At 42.1% G+C, this 24,009-nt stretch overlaps 1 protein-coding gene across 1 annotated transcript in view; it reads left to right on the forward strand.

Annotated features, from left to right (window-relative positions):
- The window catches only part of LOC141162530 (large neutral amino acids transporter small subunit 4-like), a 134,748-nt gene that overhangs the window by 39,153 nt on the left and 71,586 nt on the right, over positions 1 to 24,009 (forward strand). Inside the window, exons 5-6 of the mRNA XM_073648727.1 lie at positions 7,345 to 7,421; positions 14,789 to 14,881. Of these exons, the coding sequence (XP_073504828.1) occupies positions 7,345 to 7,421; positions 14,789 to 14,881 (170 nt within the window). The remainder of the gene's footprint in view (positions 1 to 7,344; positions 7,422 to 14,788; positions 14,882 to 24,009) is intronic.

The following is a 24,009-nucleotide window of genomic DNA, read 5'->3' on the forward strand; positions in this document are numbered from 1 at the left end:
GGCAGTTTTATAGTAGTTATATTCTAGCACATATGGGCAGTATTATAGTAGTTATATTCCTGTACATAGGAGCAGTATTATAGTAGTTATATTCTTGTACATAGGGGCAGTATTATAGTAGTTATATTCTTGTACATAGGGGCAGTATTATAGTAGTTATATTCTTGTACATAGGGGGCAGTATTATAGTAGTTATATTCTTCTACATAGGGGGCAGTATTATTTTAGTTATATTCTTGTACATAGGAGCAGTATTATAGTAGTTATATTCTTGTACATAGGGGCAGTATTATAGTAATTATATTCTTGTACATAGGAGCAGTATTATAGTAGTTATATGCTTGTACATAGGGAGCAGTATTATAGTAGTTATATTCTTGTACATAGGGAGCAGTATTATAGTAGTTATATTCTTGTACATAGGAGCATTATTATGGTAATTATATTCTTGTACATAGGGGGTAGTATTATAGTAGTTATATTCTTGCACATAGGAGCATTATTATAGTAATTATATTCTTGTACATAGGAGCATTATTATAGTAGTTATATTCTTGTACATAGGGGGCAGTATTATAGTAGTTATATTCTTGTACATAGGGGGCAGTATTATAGTAGTTATATTCTTGTACATAGGGGGCAGTATTATAGTAGTTATATTCTTGTACATAGGGGCAGTATTATAGTAGTTATATTCTTGTACATAGGGGCAGTATTATAGTAGTTATATTCTTGTACATGGGGCAGTATTATAGTAGTTATATTCTTGTACATAGGGGCAGTATTATAGTAGTTATATTCTTGTACATAGGAGCAGTATTATAGTAGTTGTATTCTTGTACATAAGGGCAGTATTATAGTAGTTATATTCTTGTACATAGGGGCAGTATTATAGTAGTTATATTCTTCTACATAGGGGGCAGTATTATAGTAGTTATATTCCTGTACATAGGGGGCAGTATTATAATAGTTATATTCTTGTACATAGGGGCAGTATTATAGTAGTTATATTCTTCTACATAGGGGGCAGTATTATAGTAGTTATATTCCTGTACATAGGGGGCAGTATTATAGTAGTTATATTCTTGTACATAGGAGCAGTATTATAGTAGTTATATTCTTCTACATAGGGGGCTGTATTATAGTAGTAATATTCTTGTACATAGGGGCAGTATTATAGTAGTTATATTCTTGTACATAGGGGGCAGTATTATAGTAGTTATATTCTTGTACATAGGGGCAGTATTATAGTGGTTATATTCTTCTACATAGGGGGCAGTATTATTTTAGTTATATTCTTGTACATAGGAGCAGTATTATAGTAGTTATATTCTTGTACATAGGAGCATTATTATAGTAATTATATTCTTGTACATAGGGGGCAGTATTATAGTAGTTATATTCTTGTACATAGGAGCAGTATTATAGTAGTTATATTCTTCTACATAGGGGGCAGTATTATAGTAGTTATATTCCTGTACATAGGGGGCAGTATTATAGTAGTTATATTCTTGTACATAGGGAGCAGTATTATAGTAGTTATATTCTTGTACATAGGGAGCAGTATTATAGTAGTTATATTCTTGTACATAGGAGCAGTATTATAGTTGTTATATTTTTGTACATAGGGAGTAGTATTATAGTAGTTATATTCTTGTACATAGGGGGCAGTATTATAGTAGTTATATTCTTGTACATAGGAGCAGTATTATAGTAGTTATATTCTTCTACATAGGGGGCTGTATTATAGTAGTAATATTCTTGTACATAGGGGCAGTATTATAGTAGTTATATTCTTGTACATAGGGGGCAGTATTATAGTAGTTATATTCTTGTACATAGGGGCAGTATTATAGTGGTTATATTCTTCTACATAGGGGGCAGTATTATTTTAGTTATATTCTTGTACATAGGAGCAGTATTATAGTAGTTATATTCTTGTACATAGGAGCATTATTATAGTAATTATATTCTTGTACATAGGGGGCAGTATTATAGTAGTTATATTCTTGTACATAGGAGCAGTATTATAGTAGTTATATTCTTCTACATAGGGGGCAGTATTATAGTAGTTATATTCCTGTACATAGGGGGCAGTATTATAGTAGTTATATTCTTGTACATAGGGAGCAGTATTATAGTAGTTATATTCTTGTACATAGGGAGCAGTATTATAGTAGTTATATTCTTGTACATAGGAGCAGTATTATAGTAGTTATATTCTTGTACATAGGGAGCAGTATTATAGTAGTTATATTCTTGTACATAGGGAGCAGTATTATAGTAGTTATATTCTTGTACATAGAAGCAGTATTATAGTAGTTATATTCTTGTACATAGGGGGCAGTATTATAGTAGTTATATTCTTGTACATAGGGGCAGTATTATAGTAGTTATATTCTTCTACATAGGGGGCTGTATTATAGTAGTTATATTCTTGTACATAGGAGCAGTATTATAGTAGTTATATTCTTGTACATAGGGAGCAGTATTATAGTAGTTATATTCTTGTACATAGGGAGCAGTATTATAGTAGTTATATTCTTGTACATAGGAGCAGTATTATAGTAGTTATATTCTTGCACATAGGAGCAGTATTATAGTAGTTATATTTTTGTACATAGAAGGATTATTATAGTATTTATATTCTTGTACATAGGGGGCAGTATTATAGTAGTTATATTCTTGTACATAGGGGCAGTATTATAGTAGTTATATTCTTGTACATAGGGGGCAATATTATAGTAGTTATATTCTTGTACATAGGGGGCAGTATTATAGTAGTTATATTCTTGTACATAGGGGGCAGTGTTATATTAGTTATATTCTTATACATAGGGGCAGTATTATAGTAGTTATATTCTTGTACATAGGAGCAGTATTATAGTAGTTATATTCTTGTATATAGGAGCAGTATTATAGTAGTTATATTCTTGTACATAGGGCGCAGTATTATAGTAGTTATATTCTTGGACATAGGAGCAGTATTATAGTAGTTATATTCTTGTATATAGGAGCAGTATTATAGTAGGTATATTCTTGTACATAGGGGGCAGTATTATAGTAGTTATATTCTTCTACATAGGGGGCAGTATTATTTTAGTTATATTCTTGTACATAGGAGCAGTATTATAGTAGTTATATTCTTGTACATAGGGGCAGTATTATAGTAATTATATTCTTGTACATAGGGGCAGTATTATAGTAGTTATATTCTAGCACATATGGGCAGTATTATAGTAGTTATATTCCTGTACATAGGAGCAGTATTATAGTAGTTATATTCTTGTACATAGGGGCAGTATTATAGTAGTTATATTCTTGTACATAGGGGCAGTATTATAGTAGTTATATTCTTGTACATAGGGGGCAGTATTATAGTAGTTATATTCTTCTACATAGGGGGCAGTATTATTTTAGTTATATTCTTGTACATAGGAGCAGTATTATAGTAGTTATATTCTTGTACATAGGGGCAGTATTATAGTAATTATATTCTTGTACATAGGAGCAGTATTATAGTAGTTATATGCTTGTACATAGGGAGCAGTATTATAGTAGTTATATTCTTGTACATAGGGAGCAGTATTATAGTAGTTATATTCTTGTACATAGGAGCATTATTATAGTAATTATATTCTTGTACATAGGGGGTAGTATTATAGTAGTTATATTCTTGCACATAGGAGCATTATTATAGTAATTATATTCTTCTACATAGGAGCATTATTATAGTAGTTATATTCTTGTACATAGGGGGCAGTATTATAGTAGTTATATTCTTGTACATAGGGGGCAGTATTATAGTAGTTATATTCTTGTACATAGGGGGCAGTATTATAGTAGTTATATTCTTGTACATAGGGGCAGTATTATAGTAGTTATATTCTTGTACATAGGGGCAGTATTATAGTAGTTATATTCTAGTACATGGGGCAGTATTATAGTAGTTATATTCTTGTACATAGGGGCAGTATTATAGTAGTTATATTCTTGTACATAGGAGCAGTATTATAGTAGTTGTATTCTTGTACATAAGGGCAGTATTATAGTAGTTATATTCTTGTACATAGGGGCAGTATTATAGTAGTTATATTCTTCTACATAGGGGGCAGTATTATAGTAGTTATATTCCTGTACATAGGGGGCAGTATTATAATAGTTATATTCTTGTACATAGGGGCAGTATTATAGTAGTTATATTCTTCTACATAGGGGGCAGTATTATAGTAGTTATATTCCTGTACATAGGGGGCAGTATTATAGTAGTTATATTCTTGTACATAGGAGCAGTATTATAGTAGTTATATTCTTCTACATAGGGGGCTGTATTATAGTAGTAATATTCTTGTACATAGGGGCAGTATTATAGTAGTTATATTCTTGTACATAGGGGGCAGTATTATAGTAGTTATATTCTTGTACATAGGGGCAGTATTATAGTGGTTATATTCTTCTACATAGGGGGCAGTATTATTTTAGTTATATTCTTGTACATAGGAGCAGTATTATAGTAGTTATATTCTTCTACATAGGGGGTTGTATTATAGTAGTAATATTCTTGTACATAGGGGCAGTATTATAGTAGTTATATTCTTGTACATAGGGGCAGTATTATAGTAGTTATATTCTTGTACATAGGGGCAGTATTATAGTGGTTATATTCTTCTACATAGGGGGCAGTATTATTTTAGTTATATTCTTGTACATAGGAGCAGTATTATAGTAGTTATATTCTTGTACATAGGAGCATTATTATAGTAATTATATTCTTGTACATAGGGGGCAGTATTATAGTAGTTATATTCTTGTACATAGGAGCAGTATTATAGTAGTTATATTCTTCTACATAGGGGGCAGTATTATAGTAGTTATATTCCTGTACATAGGGGGCAGTATTATAGTAGTTATATTCTTGTACATAGGGAGCAGTATTATAGTAGTTATATTCTTGTACATAGGGAGCAGTATTATAGTAGTTATATTCTTGTACATAGGAGCAGTATTATAGTAGTTATATTCTTGTACATAAGGAGCAGTATTATAGTAGTTATATTCTTGTACATAGGGAGCAGTATTATAGTAGTTATATTCTTGTACATAGAAGCAGTATTATAGTAGTTATATTCTTGTACATAGGGGGCAGTATTATAGTAGTTATATTCTTGTACATAGGGGCAGTATCATAGTAGTTATATTCTTCTACATAGGGGGCTGTATTATAGTAGTTATATTCTTGTACATAGGAGCAGTATTATAGTAGTTATATTCTTGTACATAGGGAGCAGTATTATAGTAGTTATATTCTTGTACATAGGGAGCAGTATTATAGTAGTTATATTCTTGTACATAGGGAGCAGTATTATAGTAGTTATATTCTTGTACATAGGGAGCAGTATTATAGTAGTTATATTCTTGTACATAGGAGCAGTATTATAGTAGTTATATTCTTGCACATAGGAGCAGTATTATAGTAGTTATATTTTTGTACATAGAAGGATTATTATAGTAGTTATATTCTTGTACATAGGGGGCAGTATTATAGTAGTTATATTCTTGTACATAGGGGCAGTATTATAGTAGTTATATTCTTGTACATAGGGGGCAATATTATAGTAGTTATATTCTTGTACATAGGGGGCAGTATTATAGTAGTTATATTCTTGTACATAGGGGGCAGTGTTATATTAGTTATATTCTTATACATAGGGGCAGTATTATAGTAGTTATATTCTTGTACATAGGAGCAGTATTATAGTAGTTATATTCTTGTATATAGGAGCAGTATTATAGTAGTTATATTCTTGTATATAGGGCGCAGTATTATAGTAGTTATATTCTTGGACATAGGAGCAGTATTATAGTAGTTATATTCTTGTATATAGGAGCAGTATTATAGTAGGTATATTCTTGTACATAGGGGGCAGTATTATAGTAGTTATATTCTAGCACATATGGGCAGTATTATAGTAGTTATATTCCTGTACATAGGAGCAGTATTATAGTAGTTATATTCTTGTACATAGGGGCAGTATTATAGTAGTTATATTCTTGTACATAGGGGCAGTATTATAGTAGTTATATTCTTGTACATAGGGGGCAGTATTATAGTAGTTATATTCTTGTACATAGGGGGCAGTATTATAGTAGTTATATTCTTCTACATAGGGGGCAGTATTATTTTAGTTATATTCTTGTACATAGGAGCAGTATTATAGTAGTTATATTCTTGTACATAGGGGCAGTATTATAGTAATTATATTCTTGTACATAGGAGCAGTATTATAGTAGTTATATGCTTGTACATAGGGAGCAGTATTATAGTAGTTATATTCTTGTACATAGGGAGCAGTATTATAGTAGTTATATTCTTGTACATAGGAGCATTATTATAGTAATTATATTCTTGTACATAGGGGGTAGTATTATAGTAGTTATATTCTTGCACATAGGAGCATTATTATAGTAATTATATTCTTGTACATAGGAGCATTATTATAGTAGTTATATTCTTGTACATAGGGGGCAGTATTATAGTAGTTATATTCTTGTACATAGGGGGCAGTATTATAGTAGTTATATTCTTGTACATAGGGGGCAGTATTATAGTAGTTATATTCTTGTACATAGGGGCAGTATTATAGTAGTTATATTCTTGTACATAGGGGCAGTATTATAGTAGTTATATTCTTGTACATGGGGCAGTATTATAGTAGTTATATTCTTGTACATAGGGGCAGTATTATAGTAGTTATATTCTTGTACATAGGAGCAGTATTATAGTAGTTGTATTCTTGTACATAAGGGCAGTATTATAGTAGTTATATTCTTGTACATAGGGGCAGTATTATAGTAGTTATATTCTTGTACATAGGAGCAGTATTATAGTAGTTGTATTCTTGTACATAAGGGCAGTATTATAGTAGTTATATTCTTGTACATAGGGGCAGTATTATAGTAGTTATATTCTTGTACATAGGGGGCAGTATTATAGTAGTTATATTCTTGTACATAGGGGCAGTATTATAGTAGTTATATTCTTGTACATAGGGGCAGTATTATAGTAGTTATATTCTTGTACATAGGGGCAGTATTATAGTAGTTATGTTCTTGTACATAGGGAGCAGTATTATAGTAGTTATATTCTTGTACATAGGGGGCAGTATTATAGTAGTTATATTCTTGTACATAGGGGCAGTATTATAGTAGTTATATTCTTGTACATAGGGGCAGTATTATAGTAGTTATATTCTTGTACATAGGGGCAGTATTATAATAGTTATATTCTTGTACATAGGGGGCAGTATTATAGTAGTTATATTCTTGTACATTCATTTATTTCAGACCTTTCTCTCTTTCTGCCGTTTGCGTTGGTGGCTCAGGGTCTCGGGGGCAGCTGCGTTCTCTTTTCCTCCCTCATGGTAAGGATGATGGGACATTGTTGGGGTTTTTAGCCTTTAGTGGCAGAACTTATGTTATCAGTGACCGATTTATTGCGTTTTTTTATGTGAACTGTTTGTGACCTCCAATGTGTCTCCTACAAACATCAAGAGAGTTTACACAACAGATCCCTGATGGCACCCAAGAGCCCGACCTCACACAAAGCAGCACATTATAGCAAAATATATCAGTGCTCTGCTGAGCCGTGTATCTAATCCTATCCTGTGTGATACTGTCTGCTGAGCCGTGTATCTAATCCTCTCCTGTGTGATACTGTCTGCTGAGCCGTGTATCTAATCCTATCCTGTGTGATACTGTCTGCTGAGCTGTGTATCTAATCCTCTCCTGTGTGATACTGTCTGCTGAGCCGTGTATCTAATCCTCTCCTGTGTGATACAGTCTGCTGAGCCGTGTATCTAATCCTATCCTGTGTGATACTGTCTGCTGAGCCGTGTATCTAATCCTATCCTGTGTAATACTGTCTGCTGAGCCGTGTATCTTATCCTATCCTGTGTGATACTGTCTGCTGAGCCGTGTATCTAATCCTATCCTGTGTGATACTGTCTGCTGAGCCGTGTATCTAATCCTCTCCTGTGTGATACTGTCTGCTGAGCCGTGTATCTAATCCTATCCTGTGTAATACTGTCTGCTGAGCCGTGTATCTAATCCTCTCCTGTGTGATACTGTCTGCTGAGCTGTGTATCTAATCCTATCCTGTGTGATACTGTCTGCTGAGCCGTGTATCTAATCCTCTCCTGTGTGATACTGTCTGCTGAGCCGTGTATCTAATCCTCTCCTGTGTGATACTGTCTGCTGAGCCGTGTATCTAATCCTCTCCTGTGTGATACTGTCTGGTGAGCCCTGTATCTACGTCTCCTGTGTGATACTGTCTGCTGAGCCGTGTATCTAATCCTCTCCTGTGTGATACTGTCTGCTGAGCCGTGTATCTAATCCTATCCTGTGTGATACTGTCTGCTGAGCCGTGTATCTAATCCTCTCCTGTGTGATACTGTCTGTTGAGCCGTGTATCTAATCCTCTCCTGTGTGATACTGTCTGCTGAGCCGTGTATCTAATCCTCTCCTGTGTGATACTGACTGCTGAGCCGTGTATCTAATCCTATCCTGTGTGATACTGTCTGCTTAGCCGTGTATCTAATCCTATCCTGTGTGATACTATCTGCTGAGCCGTGTATCTAATCCTATCCTGTATGATACTGTCTGCTGAGCCGTGTATCTAATCCTATCCTGTGATACTGTCTGCTGAGCCGTGTATCTAATCCTATCCTGTGATACTGTCTGCTGAGCCGTGTATCTAATCCTATCCTGTGTGATACTGTCTGCTGAGCCGTGTATCTAATCCTATCCTGTGTGATACTGACTGCTGAGCCGTGTATCTAATCCTCTCCTGTGTGATACTGTCTGCTGAGCCGTGTATCTAATCCCATCCTGTGTGATACTGTCTGCTGAGCCGTGTATCTAATCCTATCCTGTGTGATACTGTCTGCTGAGCCGTGTATCTAATCCTATCCTGTGTGATACTGCCTGCTGAGCCGTGTATCTAATCCTCTCCTGTGTAATACTGTCTGCTGAGCCGTGTATCTAATCCTCTCCTGTGTGATACTGTCTGCGGAGCCATGTATCTAATCCTATCCTGTGTGATACTGTCTGCTGAGCCGTGTATCTAATCCTATCCTGTGTGATACTGTCTGCTGAGCCATGTATCTAATCCTATCCTGTGTGATACTGTCTGCTGAGCCGTGTATCTAATCCTATCCTGTGTGATACTGCCTGCTGAGCCGTGTATCTAATCCTATCCTGTGTGATACTGTCTGCTGAGCCGTGTATCTAATCCTATCCTGTGTGATACTGTCTGCTGAGCCGTGTATCTAATCCTATCCTGTGTGATACTGTCTGCTGAGCCGTGTATCTAATCCTATCCTGTGTGATACTGTCTGCTGAGCCGTGTATCTAATCCTATCCTGTGTGATATTGTCTGCTGAGCTGTGTATCTAAGCATGTCCTGTGTGATACTGTCTGCTGAGCTGTGTATCTAATCCTATCCTGTGTGATACTGTCTGCTGAGCCGTGTATCTAATCCTATCCTGTGTGATATTGTCTGCTGAGCCGTGTATCTAATCCTGTCCTGTGTGATACTGTCTGCTGAGCCGTGTATCTAATCCTGTCCAGTGTGATACTGTCTGCTGAGCCGTGTATCTGATCCTATCCTGTGTGATACTGTCTGCTGAGTTGTGTATCTAATCCTGTCCTGTGTGATACTGTCTGCTGAGCCGTGTATCTAATCCTATCCTGTGTGATATTGTCTGCTGAGCCGTGTATCTAAGCATGTCCTGTGTGATACTGTCTGCTGAGCTGTGTATCTAATCCTATCCTGTGTGATACTGTCTGCTGAGCCGTGTATCTAATCCTATCCTGTGTGATATTGTCTGCTGAGCCGTGTATCTAATCCTCTCCTGTGTGATACTGTCTGCTGAGCCGTGTATCTAATCCTGTCCAGTGTGATACTGTCTGCTGAGCCATGTATCTAATCCTATCCTGTGTGATACTGTCTGCTGAGCCGTGTATCTAATCCTATCCTGTGTGATACTGTCTGCTGAGCCGTGTATCTAATCCTATCCTGTGTGATACTGTCTGCTGAGCCGTGTATCTAATCCTATCCTGTGTGATATTGTCTGCTGAGCCGTGTATCTAAGCATGTCCTGTGTGATACTGTCTGCTGAGCTGTGTATCTAATCCTATCCTGTGTGATACTGTCTGCTGAGCCATGTATCTAATCCTATCCTGTGTGATACTGTCTGCTGAGCCGTGTATCTAATCCTATCCTGTGTGATACTGTCTGCTGAGCCGTGTATCTAATCCTATCCTGTGTGATACTGTCTGCTGAGCCGTGTATCTAATCCTATCCTGTGTGATATTGTCTGCTGAGCCGTGTATCTAATCCTGTCCTGTGTGATACTGTCTGCTGAGCCGTGTATCTAATCCTGTCCAGTGTGATACTGTCTGCTGAGCCGTGTATCTGATCCTATACTGTGTGATACTGTCTGCTGAGCCGTGTATCTAATCCTATCCTGTGTGATACTGTCTGCTGAGCCGTGCATCTAATCCTATCCTGTGTGATACTGTCTGCTGAGCCGTGTATCTAATCCTCTCCTGTGTGATACTGTCTGCTGAGCCGTGTATCTAATCCTATCCTGTGTGATACTGTCTGCTGAGCCGTGCATCTAATCCTATCCTGTGTGATACTGTCTGCTGAGCCGTGTATCTAATCCTCTCCTGTGTGATACTGTCTGCTGAGCCGTGTATCTAATCCTATCCTGTGTGATATTGTCTGCTGAGCCGTGTATCTAAGCATGTCCTGTGTGATACTGTCTGCTGAGCCGTGTATCTAATCCTATCCTGTGTGATACTGTCTGCTGAGCCGTGTATCTAATCCTATCCTGTGTGATATTGTCTGCTGAGCCGTGTATCTAATCCTGTCCAGTGTGATACTGTCTGCTGAGCCGTGTATCTAATCCTATCCTGTGTGATACTGTCTGCTGAGCTGTGTATCTAATCCTTTCCTTTGTGATACTCCATGCTGAGCCGTGTATCTGATCCTCTCCTGTGTGATACTGTCTGCTGAGCCGTGTATCTAATCCTCTCCTGTGTGATACTGTCTGCTGAGCCATGTATCTAATCCTATCCTGTGTGATACTGCCTGCTGACCCGTGTAGCTCATCCTATCCTGTGTGATACTGTCTGCTGAGCCGTGTTTCTAATCCTCCCCTGTGTGATACTGTCTGCTGAGCCGTGTATCTAATCCTCTCCTGTGTGATACTGTCTGCTGAGCTGTGTATCTAATCCTATCCTGTGTGATACTGTCTGTTGAGCCGTGTATCTAATCCTATCCTGTGTGATACTGTCTGCTGAGCCGTGTATCTAATCCTATCCTGTGTGATACTGTCTGCTGAGCCATGTATCTAATCCTATCCTGTGTGATACTGTCTGCTGAGCCGTGTATCTAATCCTATCCTGTGTGATACTGACTGCTGAGCCGTGTATCTAATCCTCTCCTGTGTGATACTGTCTGCTGAGCCGTGTATCTAATCCTATCCTGTGTGATACTGTCTGCTGAGCCGTGTATCTAATCCTATCCTGTGTGATACTGTCTGCTGAGCCGTGTATCTAATCCTGTCCTGTGTGATACAGTCTGCTGAGCCGTGTATCTAATCCTGTCCTGTGTGATACTGTCTGCTGAGCCGTGTATCTAATCCTGTCCTGTGTGATACAGTCTGCTGAGCCGTGTATCTAATCCTCTCCTGTGTGATATTGTCTGCTGAGCCGTGTATCTAATCCTCTCCTGTGTGATACTGTCTGCTGAGCCGTGTATCTAATCCTATCCTGTGTGATACTGTCTGCTGAGCCGTGTATCTAATCCTGTCCTGTGTGATACAGTCTGCTGAGCCGTGTATCTAATCCTCTCCTGTGTGATATTGTCTGCTGAGCCGTGTATCTAATCCTCTCCTGTGTGATACTGTCTGCTGAGCCGTGTATCTAATCCTCTCCTGTGTGATACTGTCTGCTGAGCCGTGTATCTAATCCTGTCCTGTGTGATACTGTCTGCTGAGCCGTGTATCTAATCCTCTCCTGTGTGATACTGTCTGCTGAGCTGTGTATCTAATCCTATCCTGTGTGATACTGTCTGCTGAGCCGTGTATCTAATCCTATCCTGTGTGATACTGTCTGCTGAGCCGTGTATCTAATCCTCTCCTGTGTGATACTGTCTGCTGAGCTGTGTATCTAATCCTATCCTGTGTGATACTGTCTGCTGAGCCGTGTATCTAATCCTATCCTGTGTGATACTGTCTGCTGAGCCGTGTATCTAATCCTCTCTTGTGTGATACTGTCTGCTGAGCCGTGTATCTAATCCTCTCTTGTGTGATACTGTCTGCTGAGCTGTGTATCTAATCCTATCCTGTGTGATACTGTCTGCTGAGCCGTGTATCTAATCCTGTCCTGTGTGATACAGTCTGCTGAGCCGTGTATCTAATCCTCTCCTGTGTGATACTGCTGCTGAGCCGTGTATCTAATCCTCTCCTGTGTGATACTGCTGCTGAGCCGTGTATCTAATCCTATCCTGTGTGATACTGTCTGCTGAGCCGTGTATCTAATCCTCTCTTGTGTGATACTGTCTGCTGAGCCGTGTATCTAATCCTCTCCTGTGTGATACTGTCTGCTGAGCCGTGTATCTAATCCTATCCTGTGTGATACTGTCTGCTGAGCCGTGTATCTAATCCTATCCTGTGTGATACTGTCTGCTGAGCCGTGTATATAATCCAATCCTGTGTGATACTGTCTGCTGACCCGTGTATCTAATCCTGTCCTGTGTGATACAGTCTGCTGAGCCGTGTATCTAATCCTCTCCTGTGTGATACTGCTGCTGAGCCGTGTATCTAATCCTCTCCTGTGTGATACTGCTGCTGAGCCGTGTATCTAATCCTATCCTGTGTGATACTGTCTGCTGAGCCGTGTATCTAATCCTCTCTTGTGTGATACTGTCTGCTGAGCCGTGTATCTAATCCTCTCCTGTGTGATACTGTCTGCTGAGCTGTGTATCTAATCCTATCCTGTGTGATACTGTCTGCTGAGCCGTGTATCTAATCCTATCCTGTGTGATACTGTCTGCTGAGCCGTGTATATAATCCAATCCTGTGTGATACTGTCTGCTGACCCGTGTATCTAATCATATCCTGTGTGATACTGTCTGCTGAGCCGTGTATCTAATCCTCTCCTGTGTGATACTGTCTGCTGAGCCGTGTATCTAATCCTCTCCTGTGTGATACTGTCTGCTGAGCTGTGTATCTAATCCTATCCTGTGTGATACTGTCTGCTGAGCCATGTATCTAATCCTCTCCTGTGTGATACTGTCTGCTGAGCCGTGTATCTAATCCTCTCCTGTGTGATACTGTCTGCTGAGCCATGTATCTAATCCTCTCCTGTGTGATACTGTCTGCTGAGCCGTGTATCTAATCCTCTCCTGTGTGGTACTGTCTGCTGAGCTGTGTATCTAATCCTCTCCTGTGTGATACTGTCTGCTGAGCTGTGTATCTAATCCTCTCCTGTGTGATACTGTCTGCTGATCCGTGTATCTAATCCAATCCTGTGTGATACTGTCTGCTGAGCCGTGTATCTAATCCAATCCTGTGTGGTACTGTCTGCTGAGCCGTGTATCTAATCCAATCCTGTGTGATACTGTCTGCTGAGCCGTGTATCTAATCCTCTCCTGTGTGATACTGTCTGCTGATCCGTGTATCTAATCCAATCCTGTGTGATACTGTCTGCTGAGCCGTGTATCTAATCCAATCCTGTGTGGTACTGTCTGCTGAGCCGTGTATCTAATCCAATCCTGTGTGATACTGTCTGCTGAGCCGTGTATCTAATCCTCTCCTGTGTGATACTGTCTGCTGAGCCATGTATCTAATCCTCTCTTGTGTGATACTCCATGCTGAGCCGTGTATCTAATCCTATCCTGTGTGATACGGTCTGCTGAGCCGTGTATCTAATCCAATCCTGTGTGATACTGTCTGCTGAGCCGTGTATCTAATCCTCTCCTGTGTGATACTGTCTGCTGATCCGTGTATCTAATCCAATCCTGTGTGATACTGTCTGCTGAGCCGTGTATCTAATCCAATCCTGTGTGGTACTGTCTGCTGAGCCGTGTATCTAATCCAATCCTGTGTGATACTGTCTGCTGAGCCGTGTATCTAATCCTCTCCTGTGTGATACTGTCTGCTGAGCCGTGTATCTAATCCTCTCCTGTGTGATACTGTCTGCTGAGCCGTGTATCTAATCCTCTCCTGTGTGATACTGTCTGCTGAGCCGTGTATCTAATCCTCTCCTGTGTGATACTGTCTGCTGAGCTGTGTATCTAATCCTCTCCTGTGTGATACTGTCTGCTGAGCCGTGTATCTAATCCTATCCTGTGTGATACTGTCTGCTGAGCCATGTATCTAATCCTCTCCTGTGTGGTACTGTCTGCTGAGCCATGTATCTAATCCTCTCCTGTGTGGTACTGTCTGCTGAGCTGTGTATCTAATCCTCTCCTGTGTGATACTGTCTGCTGAGCTGTGTATCTAATCCTCTCCTGTGTGATACTGTCTGCTGAGCTGTGTATCTAATCCTATCCTGTGTGGTACTGTCTGCTGAGCTGTGTATCTAATCCTCTCTTGTGTGATACTCCATGCTGAGCCGTGTATCTGACCCTGCCCTGTGATACACTGTAGTGGCGCCTCTAGTGTCCTCTGTAGTTGGTAGCAGTATATATATATATACTCTGTGTCTGCTCTCTCAGCTCTCGCACCTCCTGGAGAACGTCGGATCGCTCTTCTCCGCTCTGGTGATTGCGAGTTTCTCGGCCTCAGCGACCATCTTCACCCTCATTAAGGTAAAACATAACATGACGACATGTGTCCGTGCTCCTCGTACCCCTCGGCACAGTGGCGCATATATATATATACAGTCATGGTCGAAAGTGTTGGCTATGGTGGAGCACCCAGATAGTGGATGTAGGAGAACCTCAGCAGATGACCGCGCTGCTACTGAGAATAATCTCTATACAAAGAGCAGCACTGATACTACCGCCATATGGTGACCATATAGTGGTAGATACCAGACCTGCAGACCATACAAGTATTTACAGTCCAGGTTTATACAGTAACTAACAGCTGTTATTCTTTCTGATGGAGTCAATCATTTTTCCCGTGTTTTCCATCTGGCCCAGACCGATATGACGACTTCTCCAGCCAGGACTTGTCTACAGAGATTACAGCACAGACACATCTGACTTCTCACATTTCAGTCCCCATCTATTCCCAACCTGCACACACTCCTCATCCTGCTGGTACCCCAATACTGAGCCGCTGATGCCAAGACCCTATTACAGCACCTGCTGTGTGGTACTGTGTGCCCTCTAATTGTCCTCCTACTGGAGCCCTAGATTCTCCTTTCATTGCATTCGTTAAGTATGATGACCCTACTATACCCCACCCAACTGCCCTGTAACAGTGTAGTGACCCCAACACAGTATGGTCCCCCAACTGTGACCCCCACACAGCCTTCCATGCAGTATAATGGAATATAACAGCCCCACACGCCTCCGCACTGTATAATGGCTCCAGACAGCATGATGGACCCCACACAAACCTTCACACTGTATAATTACTTGCATATAGTTTAAAGTCCCCCAAATAGTCCTCCATACAGTATAATGCATTCCCATATAGTATAATGCACCCCTTAGCCCATTCAATATAATGCACCCCAATAGCTCATACAGTATAATGCACCCCCATAGCCCACACAGTATAATGCACCCCATTATATAGTATAATGCATCCCCATAGCCCATACAGTATAATGAACCATATAGCCCATACAGTATAATGCACCCCCATATAGTATAATACACCCCCATAGCCCATACAATATAATGCACGGTGGCTCAGGCGTTAGCACTGCAGCCTTGCGGCGCTGGGGTCCTGGGTTGAAATCCCACCATGGACAACATCTGCAAGGAGTTTGTATGTTTTCCCCGTGTCTGCGTGGGTTTCCTCCGGACTGATAGGGAATATAGATTGTGAGCTCCAATGGGGACAACACCCTTAATGTCTGTAAATTGTCTGAATTGTAAAGCGCTGCAGAATATGTTGGAGCTATACAGTGGGTACGGAAAGTATTCAGATTAGTGATGAGCGAGCACTAAAATGCTCGGGTACTTGTTGCTCGGGTCGAGCACATTGGAATACTCGGGTGCTCGACCCGAGCAACGAGCCCAATGTAAGTCTATGGGAAACTCCAGCATTTTTCAGGCGGCTCCCCCCAGAGGTCTGCAGAGGGCCTAAAAATTGCCCAACTCAATGGGAACAGTGCTCAAATGACATGGGAACAGCATGGGGAAGACCCCTGGAAGCATCTCTGACCCCCAGGTCACTTCTGTCAACAATGTTGTCAGAGTATTACACCACTTTTACGGACTCACAATAAAACATACAAAAACAAAACCAAAATGGATTTTCCTGGGAAAAATGTCAAGGAACATCCTTTCCAGGGTAATGACTTGTATATAAGGCAAAATAAATAACCAAAAACAGAAATGCTCCTCCACACATTGGGCTATGTTCACACGTAGCGTTTTTGATGTGTTTTTGCACTTTTGCATTGCTTTCAACTGTGACAAATGCATTCACTGGTAAATGTCATTTAAGATAAGATAAGATAAGATATACTTTATTTATCCCGGAGGAAATTTCGGTATCACAGCAGCAGAACACAGATCTCGAACATGACACATATGATAACATAACATTTGGAATGCTTTAGACATTGCTTTTCAGACATTTGTTAAACACCCCCATAGCTGTTGGAACAAACGATCTCCTATATTTTTCCTTTTTACACCTTAGTTGTATTAGGCGATTGCTGAATGTGCTCTTCTGTTTCGCAAACAGTTCATAAAGCGGGTGTGTGTTGTTGCCCATTATAGCTCTGCACTTCTTCTTAATCCTATCCTATATTTTAACATTTTACAACCTTATCTGGCCATGTGGTGTATGAGATATCATCAGACACATCCTGTTTCATTTATGAAGGAGGGACTCTGAAAGTCACAAAGCCTATTTTTATAGGGCCATCAGGCGGCCTTTACTATTCTTAAAGGGCCAGCAGTCGGCCCTCACTATTCTTAGAGAGCCATCAGCCGGCTATGTTTCATTGTTCCCATTACTAAAGAGTGGGTCTCCTATACTGTTATTGCGTATACAGTGAGTGGCAGGGCTGCCCAAAATTTGGATACACCCCAATACCACTTTGAAGAGACTTAGAGGAGGGCCTCCTGAAAACAATGTTCCCATTATTAGGAAGTAGGTCTCCCATTATTTTTGCCTATGCAGTGAATGCAAGGGTTGCCAAAAATTTGGAGGCACTTCAATGCCCCTTGGAAAAGACATGGAGGTCAGAGGGCCTCCTCAAAACAATGTTCCCATTATTAGGAAGTGCGTCTCCCATAGTGCTGGCCTATGCAGTGAATGCAAGGACTGCCAAAAATTTGGAGGCACTCCAATGCCCCTTGGAAGAAACGTGGAGGAGGGCCTCAAAAAAATGTTCCCATTAGATCTGCCTGCTCTTTCAGAGCTGTCCACAACTCTTAAGCATTGTGTGGTTTGTCACCTAAGCATATTAGCTTCAGCACAGCCTGTTGCCGCTTGGCCGAGGCAGTGCTTCCAGCTTGCGACTGATGTGGTCATTTCGGAGATGGATGCTGAAGAGGAGGAGGAGGTGCAGGAGCTGTAGACTGTGGGGGCAACCCTGATGACCTAGGGCCAGCAATCCTTGGAGTCGGGAGGACGTGTTCCGTCCCAAGGTCCGACTGGGTCCCGGCTTCCACTATGTTAACCCAGTGTGCCGTCAGTGAGATGTACCGTCCCTGCCCACAAGCACTTGTCCACGTGTCCGTGGTTAGGTGGACTTTCCCCGTAACTGCGTTGTTGAGGGCACGGCTATTGTTTTGGGACACGTGCTTGTGTAATGTGGGGACGGCACACCGGGAGAAATAGTGGCGGCTGGGGACCGAGTACGGAGGGACGGCCGCCGCCATCAGGTTGCGGAATGCTTCCGTCTCCACGAGCCTAAAAGGCAACAGTTCGAGCGCAAGCAGTCGTGAAATGTGAGAATTTAGTAGTGTGGCCTGTGGGGCGTTGGCTGCATATTTGAGCTTGCGTCCCAAGGACTGGGGTATGGACAACTGAACGCTGCGCTGGGACAAGGACATGGACGTGCTTCCTGATGCTGCTACTTGAGAGTGCGCAACGACAGGTGCAGGGCAGGAGGCATCTTCGCGTGCACCATGGACAGGGGATTGGCTTGCATGCACAACAGCAGAAGAAGCAATGGTGTCACCCGCAGACACTGTTCCTGGACCATGGGTGTCAGGCAAAATGTATTTTTGTCCTAGTTTTAAAAATGAGAGATGTCTTAAATCTCCACCCCCTGCTCATTTGGAAGAGGCTACATAGAACTCACTCTTACGTTCCCCCTAACAAGGAATTTTTATTACCGCCATAAAACGTCAGCAAGCATACTGGTATACCCTGGATTTTCCCTCCAAAATCCTATTGTCTAACTGTACAAACTTTTAATGTCGATTTTAATAATGCACATGACTGTCACAAACACAGGGACCACATTTTTGAGATGTTCACCTTTTCCCAATTGTGATGGTGTGGTTTTCGTGGCTGGAAGACCACCAGGAACCTGGGAAATGGGTTCTGAGTTTCTGAGCATCATAGAGATATCATATTTGATATCCATCTTCATGAATATTGGTAACGGCAAACATGATGTCTCCATCTTGGATGTGGGACACCCCCATACCAAGATATGAAATCTGAAGGATTTTTATGTCTTATGCAGCTGGGTGGGTTCACAAAACCGAGCCCCCATGTGAGTAAACAACATGGGTGTCTCCTAGAGTTTTGGCCCCTTACTAAAAACCAGATCGGCCATTTTACTTCATTCTTACCCGGGACGTCAGACGCATGCACTCCTCGCTGCGTGGAGGAATCACATTTAATTTCCGGGGAGCCGTCCCCCCCACAGAATCTGAGACCATCACCTCGTGGCGCAGGTTTTGCTATCACTTATCCCTTTTATTTTAATAACTGTTTTATGTATATATGTAAATTGTCTCTTTTATAATATCTTGTATATCTTTTGTAAACACTGCCCACTTTCGGGAGTAAATTATTATTATTTACCAGCTTCGTTCTTCTTGTCCTATGTCAAGCAAACACGTTCCTCACCCGCTAATTCACGTTACCTACCAGGTACCCGATACACCTGTTAAGCAATTGGTGGTGGCAGTATACCAGTATTTATGTGATATTGTGGTTTGAGGGTGGCTGGTTGGAGGTATATATACGTTCCTGGAAGGAACTGGTGGTATATATACGTCCTGTCACATCACGTGCCGCAATAGTCGACATAAATTAGAGCAGCTGCGCCCGTGCTTATCCTCGGTCAATACCGTGTTTGATCAGCAGGATAAGGGGGCGCCAGAGGGCTGCAAGGTCTGATCAAGTGTTTCTCATGACAATGGGGTTCGGCCCACAAAGTCGGGTGCTTTGCTGCCATGTGCCTGATCATGCTGGTGGTGGTCAGGCTGGTCGTTTTGCCACCCCTGCTGATGCTGGCCTGGCAGGTGGTGTAAATGGCCTTTTTGGGGTTATCGGCAGACTCTTCAAAAAACAACCAGACTCGGGAAGACCTATCTTCCATGCTCACTACAAATGACTGAGTTTGGAGTGAATTTATATGTGATCCGTGTGACGGAGAAAACACAGTTTTAAATACCTGGCCTGTAGGTAAGTAGTTTGAACAGCAAACCGGTGTCAAAAACTTCGCTGACACGGTGAAAAAAATTTGGAATGGAGGCCAAAAATGGCAGTATTTTCTGACAACGTATATGTGATCCGTGTGACGGAGAAAACACCGTTTTAAATAGCTGGATTTCTAGCGCTGTAATATGGAAAGGACCTGGCTGTATTCTGCAGTGCCAACAAGCAAATGGTGCAGAAAAACGGTGTTCTCTGGATTGCTTTTTAAGCAAATAACGAGGATTAAGATCCAAAGAAAAGTATTCCTGGCCCCTGAGACCTGGGCCTATGTATAGAAATATCTAACAGCAGCAGAAGGCAGAATTGGAATGGAGCCTCTTGTGCTATATGCACTGCAGTCTGCTATATACCCTGCCCGTCTGCCTATATACACTGCCTGCCTGATATCTCTGCAGATGGATTAGTCCTCAAAAGGACTGTTTGTTGAGATGGATATGTGTAATGTGCGGTTTTTCTCACTACACTACCTAATGCACGATCAAATCTCTCCCTAACACAGCAGCAGCTCTCCCTACACTGTCTGATCCGGAGTGACTGTGACGAGCATGGCGGTGCCAGGTCTGAAATAGACCCGATGACGCTGTGCGGCCAGCCAATCACTGTAATGCCACAACCAACATGGCTGCTGCATTACAGTGAGTGGCAGGCAATCCCTGCATGTTGATTGGCGCTCTAAAGAGCTCCAAACATGCGGGGAGGAGACCCGAGCTCCCGACGAGCAACCCGGAAATACTCGGCGAGCGCAGAGCATCTCGAGTACTTGCGAGTATGCTCGCTCATCACTAATCCAGACCCCTTTACATTTTTCACTCTTTGTTTCATTGCAGCCATTTCGTAAATTCTAAAAAGTTCATGTTTTTTTCTCATTAAAGTCCACTCTGCACCCCATCTGGACTGAAAAAAAAATATAGACATTTTTGCAAATTTATTAAAAAAAGAAAAACTGGAATATCACATGGTCATAAGTATTCAGACCCTTTGCTCAGTATTGAGTAGAAGCCCCTTTTGAGCTAGTACAGCCATGAGTCTTCTTGGGAATGAAGCAACACGTTTTTCACAACTGGATTTGGGGATCCTCGGCCATTCTTCCTTGCAGATCCTCTCCAGTTCCGTCAGGTTGGATGGTGAACGTTGGTGGACAGACATTTTCAGGAGACTCCAGAGATGCTCAGTTGTGTTTAGGTCAGGGCTGTGGCTGGGCCAGTCATGAATGGTCACAGAGTTGTTCTGAAGCCGCTCCTTTGTTATTTTAGCTGTGTGCTTATGGTCATTGTCTTGTTGGAAGGTGAACCTTCGGCCAAGTCTGAGGTCCAGAGCACTCTGGAAGAGGTTTTCATCCAGAATATCTCTGCACTTGGCCGCTTTCATGTTTCCTTCAATTGCAACCAGTCGTCCTGTCAGTGCAGCTCAAAAACACCCCCATAGCAAGATGTTGCTGTGACACCTCTTCTCAGAAGCCCTTTTCTTTACCCTGGGAGATGGGGGACTCGGAGTCGGGTCCTATGATGGAGAGATGGGGTGCAGCCGTGGCCCGGACCCGCTCCTTGCTCAGGGCCGTCAAAATTTAAAAAAAAGGATGGTGTGGGCTTATCCGGGTTGAGTGGCTGGTTACGACTACGCCACCTGTGGCACCTGGTGAAAGCCACCAGCGCCGCCGCAGTCCGCTGAGGCATGGTGTTATAGCGGCCGTAGATGTTACTACTCCCCACAGGCGGAGCAAGGCCTCAGGGCAGAGGGACAGGATGGAGGGGGTAGTAGTCTAGAAAGTCTGCATAGTGCGGTGTGGCGCAGAATAAAGAGCCCGGAGGCCATAGGGGTGAACTTCCAAGGCTTTACACACATGAGAGATGGCAGTAGGAAGGCGACTCCCTGCTCCTCGCGGAGTTCTGCAGTCACCAGGGACGGGGGGTCCGACAACCTCCGAGTAAGTCCAGCGTTCAATCAGGACCCCGCACCAGAGTGTTCCTAGACTTCAGACCGGGTACTTTCCTGTCTGTGTGTGTGTGGATAGGCCGGGTCTCCCTCTGAACTTCTCTCAGAAACAAGGCACGGGTGGCAGCTCTGCTCTTTCCGTTACCCGGTGGGATCCTCAGGGCCTACCGGGCTTACCCGGCCAGGACGTAGAGTAGCAAGGTCGGATGTCGGGGGCCAGTACCCCTCTTGCAGCTGGAATCCCTCTGAATAGATCAGGTAGGCGAGGACAGGTGGAGTACACCGCTCCGTCTGCATCCTCCCTGGGATCCATTTGCTATGGAGCTACACTCTTGAGCTCCGGGCCTTCTTGATCATGGTCCTTGACCGGGCTGAGACATTCATTATCTGCAACCTGCCCCTCGACCCCAAGGCTAAGGTATGAGGGCCGTGTCTCCATCCTCTGCAGGTCCACACAGGATCCACGCTCAGGGAGGGAGATCACGTACAAAGAACAGCCAAAAGAACCAAGAACCAAAATGGCTTTTTATTAAATATGAAATTTAAAGTGTCACTAAAATGTGATTCCTCCACCCCCACCCACTAAATGGTTCCCTTAACTCCTGGTTCCCCAGTCTCCCTGTAACCAGGAGGGCAGCACCTAGTGCCTTCTAGCCCCCTCTGGTGGGAGAAGTGTGGTGTTGGATGTGAAGGAAGGGTCCTGACCATCACACTGTTCTTACCTCAGAGGAGGAACAGCACACTCCATCAAAGAAGTGCAGCATCCCTGTGGCGGTCGAACCCTCAGGGGCGCCACATTACCACCAGCATGTTTCACTGTTGGGATTGTATTGGGCAGGTGATGAGCAGTACCTGATTTTCTCCACACATACCACTTAGAATTATCACCAAAAAGTTCTGTCTTCGTCTCATCAAACCAGAGAATCTTATTTCTCATAGTCTGGGAGTCCTTCTTGTGTTTTTGAGCAAACTCTATGCGGGCTTTCATATGTCTTGCACTGAGGAGAGGCTTCCGTTGGGCCACGCTGCCATAAAGGCCGACTGGTGAAGGGCTGCAGTGATAGCTGACTTTGTGGAACTTTCTCCCATCTCCCTACTGCATCTCTGGAGCTCAGCCACAGTGATCTTGGGGTTCTTCTTTACCTCTCTCACCAAGGCTCTTCTCCCACGATTGCTCAGTTTGGCTGGACGGCCAGGTCTAGGAAGACTTCTGGTGGTCCCAAACTTCTTCCATTTAAGGATTATGGAGGCCACTGTGCTCTTAGGAACATTGAGTAATGCAGAAATTCTTTTGTAACCTTGGCCAGATCTGTGCCTTGCCACAATTCTGTCTCTGAGCTCCTTGGGCAGTTCCTTTGAGCTCATGAATCTCATTTGGTCTGACATGCACTGTGAGCTGTGAGGTCTTATATAGACAGGTGTGTGCCTTTCCAAATCAAGTCCTATCAGTTTAATTAAACACAGCTGGACTCCAATGAAGGAGTAGAACCATCTCAAGAAGGATCACAAGGAAATGGACAGCATGTGACTTAAATATGAGTGTCTGAGCAAAGGGTCTGAATACTTATGACCATGTGATATATCAGTTTTTATTTTTTAATAAATTTACAAAAATGTCTACATTTCTGGGTTTTTTTCAGGCAAGATGGGGTGCAGAGTGTACTTTAATGAGAAAAAAAATTAACTTTTTAGAATTTACCAAATGGCTGCAATGAAACAAAGAGTGAAAAAATTAAAGGTGTCTGAATACTTTCCGTACCCACTGTATAAATAAAAAGATTATTATAATGCACCCCCATATAGTATAATGCACCCCCATAGCCCATACAGTGTAATGCACCCCCATAGCCCATACAGTATAATGCACCCCCATAGCCCATACAGTAAAATGCACCCCCATATAGTATAATGCACCCCCATTGCCCATACAGTATAATGCACCCCCATTGCCCATACAGTATAATGCACCCTCATATAGTATAATGCATCCCCATAGCCCATACAGTATAATGCACCCCCATAGCCCATACAGTATAATGCACCCCCATATAGTATAATGTACCCATATAGCCCATTCAGTATAATGCACCCCATATAGTATAATGCACCCCCACAGCCCATACCGTGTAATTCACCCCCATAGCTCTCAATGCAGTTTTATGGCTACCACAATGTTCTAAAAAATAAAGTA

Source organism: Phyllobates terribilis, unplaced genomic scaffold (assembly GCF_046119375.1).
Source record: "Phyllobates terribilis strain yellow unplaced genomic scaffold, ASM4611937v1 Scaffold_9__5_contigs__length_417890890, whole genome shotgun sequence".
Taxonomy (NCBI): domain Eukaryota; kingdom Metazoa; phylum Chordata; class Amphibia; order Anura; family Dendrobatidae; genus Phyllobates; species Phyllobates terribilis.